We start from the raw sequence: 12,665 nt of genomic DNA on the forward strand, positions 1-12,665 counted from the left end.
GCTAAATCTTTTAGTTTTAAAGGACTCTAAATTCTAAGACAGGTTAGGATTTCTCATGACATTGGTTTTTTTCCATCACAAAATCAGATTCGGTTGAAGTGGAACAGTTCAGGTAAACATAAACAGGTGTTTTGTCAAGGGTGGACTTTCTGTTAAGTGAGGGACACATTTCCCATGTTGGGATAGTCAAGGGCTATTCTGCTGCCACTTTGTTTTCTTGCTGTATATTTTCTGTAATACTCTCCTTGTTCACAATGTAACTAATGAAAAATACAACTGTAGGGACCTTGGTTTCTATATGTAAGAGACTGAGAATCACAGAATAGTTGAGGCTGGAGGGGACCTCTGGAGATTGTCTAGTCCAACTGCCATGCTCAAAGCAGGGTCAGCAGGAGCAGGTTGCTCCCATGTCCAGTTGTGCTTTGAATATCTTCAAGGCTGGAGACTTCACAACCTCTCTGGGCAACCTGTTACAGTGTTTGACCACAGTTAAAAAAAAAAAAAAAATCTTCTTATGTTTAAACTGAATTTCTTGTATTTCAATTTGTGCCTGTTGCGTCTTGTGTGTCAATGGGTATCTGAGAAGAGTCTGGCTCTGTCTGCATTACTCCCCCCATCTGGTGTTCATATACACTGATAAGGTTCACCCCTGAGGCTTCTCTTCTGCAGGTGCAGCAACCTCGGCTCTCTCAGCCACCCCTTGTATGTCAGATGCTGCAGTCCCTTAGATATCCTTGTGGCTGCACACTGGACTTGCTCCAGCAGTTCTGAGAGGACTCTCTTGTCCGGGGAGCCCAGCACTGGATCCAGCACTCCAGGTGTCAGACCAGTGCTGAGCTGAGAGGGAGGATCCGTCCTTCAGCAGGGCTCTGGCAGACAGTGCAGGCTGGGATGCCATGGCCCTTCAGCTAGGTGGAAAGAGATCCTGATTCAGGTCCCTCTTGATTCAAAGCACAAACTTGAATTTCAGCTCCACCTTTCCCGGATGAACACCATGACTACTGGATTATTCGGATGGAGTCAGATGTGAAGGAGAGACTCTTCTCATTACAGTGCTGCAGTTTGAGTGCAAAAACCTATATCTTTTTATTCCTCCATGTTCCTCTTTGATGATGAGTCAGTCTCTCAATGGCCTATTGAATATTTAATTATTTATAATTAAAGAGATTGTTCAGATATTTGATCTTGTAACCCTGGATGTTTGTATAGCACAAAAAAGTATGCTCTCTAATTATTCCTCATATAATTTATCAGTTAGTAATCTATAGTTAAATTTATATTTATTTATACTGACATATATTCTCCTTAATGAATTTTCACAGCCTTTTTCCAATACTAATCTAAGTTCTAGTAAAGTACCTTCAGAAACATTCCTCAGAAAAGGAGCAGGCAGGTTTTTATCCTAACCTGTTACGAAATCTTGCATGCTCTAGACTTTTAAAATAATAGTCATAATAATATAGTGCTGCATTTGTATGCAGTATTGAAGTAGCTTGGACTTCTCAGTTTGAAAAATTGTCCTTCAGCTTTTCTCAGTTCCACCTTGTCAACATGGTCTCAGTTCCACATTTGTTGACATGCTTGTCCCTACAGGAGATAAAATAAAACCAAGGAAATTTCACCCTCTCCTACATATTCTAGAGAGCTTTTTCTTGCACAGTTCTTGTCAGCAGAATCTCCTTTTCCATAGTCTCAGCATTGTCAAATATGTTTTCTTTCAGAGTCTCAGCCATTTTTTTTCCTCTCTTCCTCTACTTTTTAATTGTTTGTGATCTCTGTTGTGCTCTAACTCTCAAGAGTTTGGGAATGACTTGTACAATCAATGAAATAATAGTGTAAGTTGAGGTCAGTCTACCATGACTTGCAACAATTTCCTTTTATGAAATAGGGCTTGCTAGATTTAATATTCTGCTTCCCTGTTAGGAGAACAACAACAAACCCAACAGTTGCAAAGAAGAAAACAAATTATAGCTATAAATATTAATGTCTTTTTTTGAGGATTTGTGGCTGTTGGAGTAGAGGACTGTGCCCTGAACACAAGCTAGGAGTCCTGCAGTAATCTCAGTTTAAGTAACTTAAATTCAAACTTAAGTTCTCGAGGGCAACTCATTGTTCTTAAAATTAACACCATAGAAGTAAGTCTTCCAGGTTTGTCAGTGTAATTTGAAAATTTTGTTTATCTTTCTTCTTGGGTTCCCTTCCCACATTCTATCTTGCTAAAGACACTTCCTTCACAGATCTGAACATCCTAATTCCATACTTAAAATAATTAGGTTACAGCGTTCACTAACAGCTGCTGTAAAAATTCAGTTTCTTCCTCCTGCATCAGTAACTCTTTGGTGTTCTCTGAACAGTAAAGACTCTGCTATGTAATTATTTCTTATGTCCTAAAATATTTTTGTATTTTAGGATTTGAAATGCTTCCTGTCTCTTTTCCATCTCCGCTCAATATATTGTTCAGTTCAACATCTGATTTTGGGACTCAAATTATTGGTTCTGTCAGTTTTATTTATATGTATTTCCAGCCAGATATGTAAAAGCAGCTCCAGCTGTGTTTTCCCTCTTGGTAGGGTTTCTCCAGTGTTAATGATGCTCTCTACAGAATTAGTTTAACCCAAGCTGTCATACAGCTTGAGTTATAAAATGGATGCATAGGATCAGGCAATCATTTTGCTTCCCTCACTAGAAGACTAGAAGTGTAACAGCAGAGTCTGAGCCAAGACCTCCTGCATGGCATATATGTTCCCATCTTTATGCTGGAGAAAGTGTGTCTTTTTACTGGTGGCATATTATGTGTAATTACAGTGAATGTTAAGTTGGTCACTGCAATCTTCACTGAAAAGGAGTGTGCTTTAATGGTGGAGTTGGTGATATGTTTTCTCTGTACTGTTATGTAAAGGTGACCTAGAAATGGTTTCCATGACAGTCGGATGTACTACATGCTATTGATGGCAGGGCTCAGAGGAGGCCCCAGAAGGCTATTAGGTTTAAAATGTGAGCACATTCAAGAGCGACTTTCAAATGACTCTCAAAAGCTAGTGACATTTTTGGGTGACTATGAATCCTTTGGTAGATGAGTCAGTGGTGTGTCTCAGCCCTGGGCATGACAGATGTTTGTTCACAAGCAATTAGCAGCCGTGCTGACTTCTCCTGTCGTCCCCAGAGCTGATCTCTGCTGGTAAGAGCTGCAGTGCTTGACAAGAAAGCAAGCAGTACTGCTGTATGTGCTGGACTGGCGCTGGGCATGTGTAATGAACTTTATTTCCAAGATGAGTTTTAAAACAAAAAAGATCCTCCCATGGGTATTGCATATTCTTTATTTAAAAATAACATTTTTTTTATCTAAAAGGTATGTTTAGGTCAAATCATCTCACTCTCCACATATTTTCTCTTTTTTTTTTTTTTTTTCTGTTTTTGACAACCTTCAGAGGTAGAAAATCCCTCACAAAATACTGGACTTCACCTATTATTAAAGAACTTTTTTTCCACTTGCAGTGGTGAAAAAAATCAATGAGAAATAATCAAAACCAGAACTATCAAACAATAAAACCTTCAAGTACAGAAATTATCCCTAACTATAATAGCACAAACACTCAGCTCTTACGACCTTTTTGCTTTGCAGTGAGGACGTGGGTGAAACCACTTGAATACTGATAATTTTTCAATGTCATCCTACAGTCCTTGTTTACTCCTTGACAAAGATAAGTTATCTCCTAGTTCTTTGAGGCAGAATCATAAAACAGTCATTTATAATGTAATTTGTGTTGTGCTGGCAAAGGTACTATTCCTACAAAGCGCCACAGGGAACAGAGTAACTCAGTGGGGTTTTGCAGCCTACCCACTGTCACCCAAGTAAAGCTTCCTGGCATGCAGAGATAGTGCTGCCCATCTCCTGAAATAAGTCTGTAGTGAAGATGCACCCTCGGTTGGAGCAGTGCTCGTTAGGCCTCATCTCATTAGTATGTAAAGGTGTGTTACTACATGGTGTGTTAAATTAAGTGTTTTATAAACCTGACATATGCTGAGCTCACCAAGTACGGTGTGAGTTCTGAAAAATATGGTAGCCAGCTTTAGATTAGTTGGCACAGACTGTGTTTGTGTAGGACCAGCCCTGGACTGCTCTCAGCCTAGTTACATACCCTGGGCTGCCTACCCTCTGCTATTTCCTCAGAAATATCTCCATTTCTGTTGTCCCCACAGAGTGGGACTTGTATACCCACACCGTCAACATAGACAGAAGAATCGGCACGTCCCTGTTGCGTCAGGCATGGCATTGTGGTGTGAGCTTCTGTTTGTGACAAATCCTGTAATTCAGCTGCATTTTCCAAGTAGTCGTGGATGGAAAGAATGGAGGCTGCAGAGAGCTGGGGATGAGTCTCTTTAACCAAGTAATAAGTGATAGGACAAGAGGTAATGGCCTCAAGTTGCACCAGGGAAGGTTTAGACTGGATATTAGGAAGCATTTCTTTACAGAAGGGGTTGTTGGGCGTTGGAATGGGCTGCCCAGGGAGGTGGTGGAGTCCCCATCCCTGGAGGTATTTAAAAGTCGGATTGACATAACACTGAGGGATCTGGTGTAGTTGGGAACTGTCAATGTTGGGTTGATGGTTGGACTGGATGATCTTCAAGGTCTTTTTCAACCTAGACAATTCTGTGGTTCTGTGACTTGCAGGATTGTGGATTTCCATTTCATGGCATCCACAGCACTCAGTCAATATAACACACAGAAAAGCTAACACAAGACTAGCTAACATACAAGGTACCTGTGCATCGCTCCTGGGGGACCCTATGGATGCTGGAGTGCATCTATGCTATGTTGGTGACCTGATGAAAACCAAGGGTTTGTTTTGCCTGAAGAAGACGTACTGTCCAGCTGTTGCACCAGGCTCTTGCCAGCTCACAAGCAGCTGGTGTGGAAGCAGCTAAACTTTCATTACCAAAACTTTCTAGTCAAGTCTAAACTAAGTAAGAGCTATTTCCTCCACAAATTCGAATGGCAAAGGTACAAAGTGTGCATTCTCTGAAGCATGAATTAGCATTGTGCTGAGTTAATTCTTTTTTATTTCCTAGGCTATCATTTAATGTAAAAATAAACAGCTATCTGTATTCTGTGCTCCAAGTTTTGGCAAACATGTAGAAGTTTAAGTAAACTTTCGTCTACTGATTCTGACACTGTGCTATCCTTTTGTGAGCTTCATTAGATAAAAATGTAGTTATATTGGCAGAAGGAAAACTGGTCATGAATTGAATTTGATGTCTAAGTGGTGACATGTTCTAAAATGCCAGGTAGGATTTCTGGAATTTTCTGAGTCTTTTTACTCTTTTCTTTTTCTCTACTGTTAAACACTCTGGAAAAGAGTAGGAAATTAAGCCTAGGAACAGACAGTTCTTCAGCCAGAGAGTCTGAATGGTTACAGCTCAGAAAAATACAAGCATTTTAGGAAATAAAATAAAACTTTAAGAAGTGAGCCTCAATTCAGGGGGGTTTGCTCTAATGTAGACACTCTTCCTGAGTGAAGAAGCGTGTGAGCTGTGTTAAACAAAGAGATTTGCTAAGGGGGAGCTCTTTGAAGAACCTGAGTGTCTGGGTGTGGTGTCCAATACTTTCAGCCTGAGGACAATATTGATTTGAAAACAGTCAAGGGGACAAAATGAAGTTGAGCTATTTTGGCATGCTGAGGCAATGCCAGAAAAATGCCTTTCTAAATCTCCCCAGGATTTCCACAGCTGTTGAGCAGACTGGCCTGGAGAGGCAAGTTCCTGCCTACGGGTGGCCCGTGGACACTCCGCTGAGGATGTACACATGTGTAGCCAAAACAAACAGTGCTCTGGTGGCTTGAGGTGAAGATGGGGAATGTTGATTTTGTCTTCCTTCTTCCCAGGAAGCTGGGCTCAGGAAGGTCTGGTAGCATTCCTAAAGAAATGCATATTCAGTCTAACCAGCCACAAAATTGTGCAAATTGTGGCCCGCAAATGCCACAATTTAGGGCCACCAAACTACTGTAACAGACAGTACCATGGGAACTGGGTAAGGATATTTCTGCTGGTGTATTAGAGAAGAGCCAGAAAAGTGGAATAGAAACCAAATGGAACTCTGAAAATCCTGGCCTCTTGAAAGCAAGTCGTAATTCAGGAAATAAGGATGATTCAATTTTCAACTGAATTCCACACTAAGAACCACATTCTATAGCTTTTGTATTATGAAGAATTATACATAAAATTATTAAGCAAATAAGATAATGTAAATATTAAAGGATTCATAATTTCATGGAGTTTAAGAGAAACCCCTTGGCTGGTAATGTGATGTGTCACACACATGCTGTGAATGTTTATTGTCATTCTCTAGTACCAAGCAATTCTATTTTACGCAGCACTGTTTGAAAGTGTTCCCTTATTCTTTCATTCAGAGAATGAAATCTAAACAGCTTTTCATCGTTAGGTTAATGGATGGTATAATGAAAGGGAGATTTAATTCCAGCAAATTCAGGACACTTAAACATACCAGTGCCAAGGATTTTTTCTTCCAGAAGTGTGTACAAATGCCATTAACCTCTTGGAGTAGCTCTGGCTAGAGACAGCCACACTGATTTGGTGCAAAAGTTTTGTGGATCAGTGTAACATCTGTGACGAGTGGCCACTGCCAGATAGTTCAGAACAAATTTCAATGAAAATAAGTTGGGCAATTATTGAATAACTTTATGTATAAGGTGGACTTTAGTTTACTAATAGGTAATACCTCCTATAAAGTAAAAAATAATGAGACAAGGAAACTCTTTTTGAAAAATGTAACGTGCAGACCCTCAAGTTATCTAGGTGAGAAATATGGCAAACGGTAAGTGAGGAGGGTATTGGCAGGAGAAAGTAGTTTGAGAATGAAGTCAAATGGGAAAGCTTGTTCTGTGGAAACACAGTGGAAATCAGTGGAGGAAATGTTCTACCTTCCTTGTTATGGCAAATTTTCAGTTTTTGTAGAAAATTAATAAATTAAGATGGTGACTGCTAAGAAAGCAAGTTTGATCACAGTTTGAGGAGATCTAATGTTGAACCACTAAGGCTAAGGAAATGCAAACACATCAAATGAGCAAAGTCTGTGAGGGCTGGGCTGCCAGGTTTAGGGGACATGTGAGCAGGAGAAAGGGCACATTCCTTGCAACTTGTAGGAGTGAGGGTTAGGAGTGCTGGGGACACTCCAGGCAGTTCTTTTGAGGAAAGACTGGACACCAGTCAAAGAACAAAATCTGGGAGCCTGAGGGATTTATTGCTCTGCAATTAGCAGTGAAGGAGAAAGGGACATATAGAAGTGATGAAAAATAACTTTTTTGCTGGAGTGAATTACATTAGGGAGTCCCCAGAAGATCCAACTGGGATGGAACAAACTGTCCTTTCTGTAAGAAAGGAATTATTCTTGAGGAAAACAAAAATCTACTAGAATGAAGAATGAGCATGCTGCGGAGGGGATAAAATCTCAAGCATGATATAAGGCCAGAGTTCAACCAGAGTGCCTCAAAGCATAATTAGGTTGCTTTAGCCCTTTTATAGATGACCATTGGCTTTCTAACTGAAAATCAAAGTATTATAGGTCCCTTCTGCAGACAAGACTTAAGTAACCCATACCAGTTGGAAGCTGTACAGCAGGGCTCTGGTCTCACCCGGTAACAGAATCATAGAATCACAGAATCATCTAGGTTGGAAGGGACCTTGAAGATCATCTAGTCCATGTCATGCATGTGTAGTCCTCCAAAATGGTTTTCCTACCAAAGAAAGGAATGCTCTGGTGGCCTTTGTGCAAAATTTTAGATGGGCAATTGCACTTGTTATGGTGATAGCACATGGACTCTCACTGGGATTTTTTTTCTTTTCTGAGAAGTCAAGATGCAATTAAATGTCCATTTATTACCAGTTGGTAAACATAAAACAAAATAATATGTTTGCAGAGATTTGGGATGCTGGATATTGTGGTGGTATTTTTTAAATGGAAGGTTTTTGAGTGTGCTTTGCTATCTTTTCAGTTTTTGTCATATAGGGAAATTTTTTCTCCAAAGTCAATTTAAACTTGGTATATGTTCCCTGTAAGGTGAAGTACTGGTTTGTGCAAATCTACAATCTTGTATATGCTAGATGAGCAGTTGCAGAGCACGTTAGTGTGAGGACTGCTCCAGCTGTTCAAAGGAGGAATTTGTTATGCAGTCAACGGTGTGGGTAATAACTGCTCCTACATTATTGTTTGAAATATGGTGAAGCTATTAAAGAGACTTGATTAGATATTTCAGTTTGCTGTTTATCTGGGAACAATTCCAATACTCAAAAAGGAAAAAAAAAAAAGGAAAAAAAAAAGAAAATAAAAGGTAGCTGCAATCTGCAGTAATTACTTGACCTAACAAGCTAGGTCTTTAAGAAAACCTAGAGATTTGGGTTTGCTTCCCAGGATTACTGTGCAGACTCTTTCAAACATGTTCCACATAGTAAATCAAACTTGGAAGCTTACCTGCTTTTGAGGCAGAGCTAGAAAATTCTCAATTACATTGATTTAAACTCACATATTTATGCAGCTTCACATGAAATATTTAGTAGCCTCAGCAACACTACTGACAGGGTCAGTATAAAACTTGAAGGTAAAAGTTTTTAAGAAAAAAATCAATTTTAAGGTCACCAAAGAAGGTCTTTCAAAGTACAGTGCTTTGTTTTGCCTTGGATTTCCAGCAAGAATTTGACTGAGGACTATTTCTTGATCCATCCTGAAGAACAGATTCTTCTTATGGAAATACTGCAAGCCTGACTTGCTCCATATTAAGTACTTTTGTGAGTTAAAATAATCAGCTTTTATTATGAAAAGGTTAATCAGCATATGCTGATATAGGCATTTCTTAGAGAAATAAAAATGTTACAGCATTTGAAGCTAATTTAGCAAGATATGATTTTGCTGCTTCTTATATCAGTTAAATGTTTTTTATTTATACACAAAAGCTTCCTTTATCTCAACTGTTTGCATCTTCCCTAACACCAGTTTATGTTTCCAGTGATGACATCTTCTAGTTTCCAGTTACAGTTCAACTGCTGCTTGATAAGATGTGCAGTACTCACCCAGATTATACTGCTACTCCCCCATTCTGGCATTAGGACATCACTTTACTTAATAGTCTAGATTTCTAGAAATATATTAGAAACTGAAGTGGAAAATCAGTGGTGAAAAAGATACTGAAAGTATACAATTAGCATAGCAATCTTAAGGTATGCATAAGTATATATAATAGAGATACACATGTATATGTATATAGAGAGTGGATGCAGTAAATAATACTAATTCAAATGATGAAAGGATGCTGCAGTACACGAGAGTATCCGTAATTTGGTATGTACTTGCATTATAATCCTGTTCCTGAAGTATCTAGTCTGCTAACTATACACACAGATCATGATTATTTAATGATTTGCTGGCATTTTCTCTCTTTATACGTATACAGTATTCCTGGGAAACTCTAGGAGAGATGCACAAAACATAAGCTGATACTTATTCTTGGCTTTTTATAAAATGAACGCAAATAGGGAACTAAGTTCTCCTTATTTTAATTTATATCTGCTGCACATTTAGTGTATAGTTTTTATAGTATGTAATATTAGCATATAGTTTAGTAGACACTAATAGTATATTATGCTTAGTATTACGTTAGTAATTTATTTAGTATTAGCATACAGTTTTCCTTCTTACAGGGTGAATATTGCACTATGTATACATCTCCTATCTAATTTATCTTTATGAAAAATCTACATTAAAAATATATATCTATTCTTAAAATCTTCCTCTGATAAACCAGAAAAAACCAACAGGTAAAGCACCATTGAACAGAATTTGTTCCATTGTTTTCAAAACACCTTTTTTTTTCTTCTCTAAAATGAAACGAAAATATCTATTGCGAATTTTTGTTACCAACATGGCTCTAAATGCTAAGTAACGTAGGATAATTTTGGATGGAGGTGTGTGTAAGATATACAGTGTATTATGAATAGAAAGGAATAGGAATCTTATTCCCCAGATTGCATTGTGGTATGGACCATATTCCTATATGAAAACCATTTTCATGGGAAAAATTCATATATGCACAGTTCTGAATTGAATGCTATTTCATTGCTTGCATTATTTCAGGCAAATCATTTCACACTCTTAAAAGATCTACAGTGCATCTTTTTAATACCATAAGTTCAGCTGGATTGTTTAAGAACTCTGCTTGTTTAGTTTCTGTGTTTGACAGTTGAACAAAACAGCAAAGGCATCTTGAAAACAACTTTTTTTTTTTACTTTTGCCGCCAGGAATTATTTTATTGCTGATTAAAATGTGATGTGGCACCACGATTAGGCCCAGCATTTTACATTAATTTGTCTGCAAGTGGGGCCTAGTTTTGTGTCTCTACAGTTGCACTGAGGGAAATTAAACGAGAGAACAAAGTTGCGTACTGCACGTGTCATTTGCTAATGTGACAACGGCAGCTGTTGCAAAGTGAATTTTTCAACCCTCCCTTTCCCTGGGAGCCTGGGAACAAGATTGCTTTGTACCTTTTTCAAGCAGTTAAATTTAACATTTTATGTAAAATCTAAGGCTATCATCAGGAGAGGCTGTTGCAGATTTCTAAGGCATCTCTATAATTGCAAATATAAAATTCAGCAGAGCAGTAACAACTCTCGCTTCAGAGTTAAATAAGGTCAATAATTGAATCACAAATACAGACACACACAAACGCATTTTATACATGAGCCCTTAAAACTTGCATTACTGGCATCCACTCCTGTGTGTGTTTATAATGCAGTCATTTTGCATGTTTGCATGTTAACATACACATTTGTATGTTAAGGAAGAGGTTTACTTGCCAGTGATAACATAGGTTGCCTTTTGCTTTTGAACTGAGCTACCACAAAAGCTAGAAACAGTGCCCAGCAGGGTGTAACCAGGGCTCTAAATCTAAATAGGTCAGGTCAAGTGTACTTGGAATAGTTTTTATTTGGTTAACCAGTACAGTTACAGAGCCATCGTACAAGGATGGTTAGGCTTCCATCAGAGACAGACATTGCCACGTAGTCCTCACGTTGTGTGGATGCTCATTCATGTTGTGGAGGGCTTTGACGTCAGCTGAGGAACGGGCGCTCTCCCCAGAAGCACCAAACCTTTGATTTGATAGCTGAGTTATTCTAGTACTCTTGTCCATTGCTGGGTTCCGTTGAATTGGCCAAATCTCATTCATTCATCCTGTGTCTGAGTGAACGGGGACTGTTGTTTGGCTGGTGGTGTGGGCTGTCCTTGGCACTGCCGCTCAGCACGAGATGACCAGGGGGTTAGACAGGGACTGCCGACTCTGTGCCTTCTCCAGAGGCTGGCTTTCTAAGAGTTCACAGGTTGTCAGCTCGTGGTAAAGAGTATCTAGGACTTCAAATAGGTGGGCTTTGCCTTTTAAAAGAAAACAGTAAACATTATAATTTGATCAACAGAAAGTTGCAGTTTAACAATCGTAACACAAGCTCTTTTCTTCATAGGTGCCATTTCCAGTAATTATCATAAAATGTCTAAATTTTGAGACCAAATACCAAATTCCTAGCCCTATAAAAATGCAAGTGGAACTGTGTTTGAGGACTGTTTTCTCTACTGGTTCTCTTGCTTCATTCACTGCCCACTGAGTTCTCACATACTTGTGTGAACAAAGACTAGTTCATGTCACAATAAAAAGTTGCCAATCCAACCATCCACTTAATCTTGTTAAAAAGGAAGAAGATGTTTGATTACAAGGGCTTAGGAAAGCTGCTGAAGTCATACCAAGTGCACAGCCAGAAAACCTAAAGCAGGGAAGGTGAGCTGTTTATGACGATGGTGATGCAGAACGGACAGAGAGCTGCTCAGGGTTACTTCACTTGTTGGTGGCATTTTAGGAAGCTGAAGTTACAGAGGGAAGTACTTTGTTTCAGCAGCATCACTCCAAGTCAGGGTTCCTGTGCAGGATCAGGAGTAGTACCTTCTAGACACTTGTGTGCTGTGGATACTAACAGTCTCCTCTTCTCTTATTCTCACTGGGAGAATATCTGACCTATGGCTCAGAAATGGTTTCTCTCAGTGTTGGTGTCCTGGAGCCAACAAGGTCTGTCTTTGCCTTCTTTCCTCTGCTTCCCCTGCAGTCATGCTGGGACAGCACGGCTTAGCTCTGGGCTGCCTGTGCCCGGAATTGCTGGACGCTAGTAACCACAAGACTTTGAAACTGCAAAACCCAGAGTGGTTTGTATGTTATTCTCCCTGAATCACTGTTAGTAATATTCTCCAAAATTAAACCCTCAGGCCACATCTAGTCTTTAATAACCTCACCTTTGACTACTGTCTGCCTATTGAAAGCACCTCCAAGCCATGTTCTTGGGCTTGGTACAGGATGTTCATTTTTTGAAGGTAAGTACAAATGCTGTGCTAATAGGAACAAAGTAATCAAATCTAAACCTCCAGGCTGTGATCCCTGTATGGTTCCTACAAAGGCAGCTCTAGCACACCAGACCATTGTCAAGGGAGAGGAGTTTGCAAGTTTAATTTTTCATAAGAGGAGCACGAAAGGCTATTATTAGAGGAGTGCGGGTTTGATCTGGTTTCTTTACAGACATACTCTGTTTTGTAGATCTTGTTTGTGTTGCAGCAGAGGAATAC

General features: G+C 39.3%; 2 protein-coding genes across 6 annotated transcripts in view; one reads left to right on the top strand and one right to left on the bottom strand.

Moving 5' to 3' along the window:
- Positions 1-12,665, top strand: part of CFAP92 (cilia and flagella associated protein 92 (putative)) — a 121,668-nt gene that overhangs the window by 17,719 nt on the left and 91,284 nt on the right. The window lies entirely within an intron of this gene.
- The window catches only part of EFCC1 (EF-hand and coiled-coil domain containing 1), a 56,654-nt gene continuing 53,636 nt past the window's right edge, over positions 9,648-12,665 (bottom strand). For all 3 annotated transcript variants that reach the window (XM_074836678.1, XM_074836677.1, XM_074836676.1), the window contains one exon: positions 9,648-11,435. In XM_074836678.1, the coding sequence (XP_074692779.1) occupies positions 11,409-11,435 (27 nt within the window). In that variant the 3' untranslated portion in view covers positions 9,648-11,408. The remainder of the gene's footprint in view (positions 11,436-12,665) is intronic.

The sequence above is a fragment of the Strix aluco genome, chromosome 11, assembly GCF_031877795.1.
Source record: "Strix aluco isolate bStrAlu1 chromosome 11, bStrAlu1.hap1, whole genome shotgun sequence".
NCBI classification, from domain to species: Eukaryota; Metazoa; Chordata; class Aves; order Strigiformes; family Strigidae; genus Strix; species Strix aluco.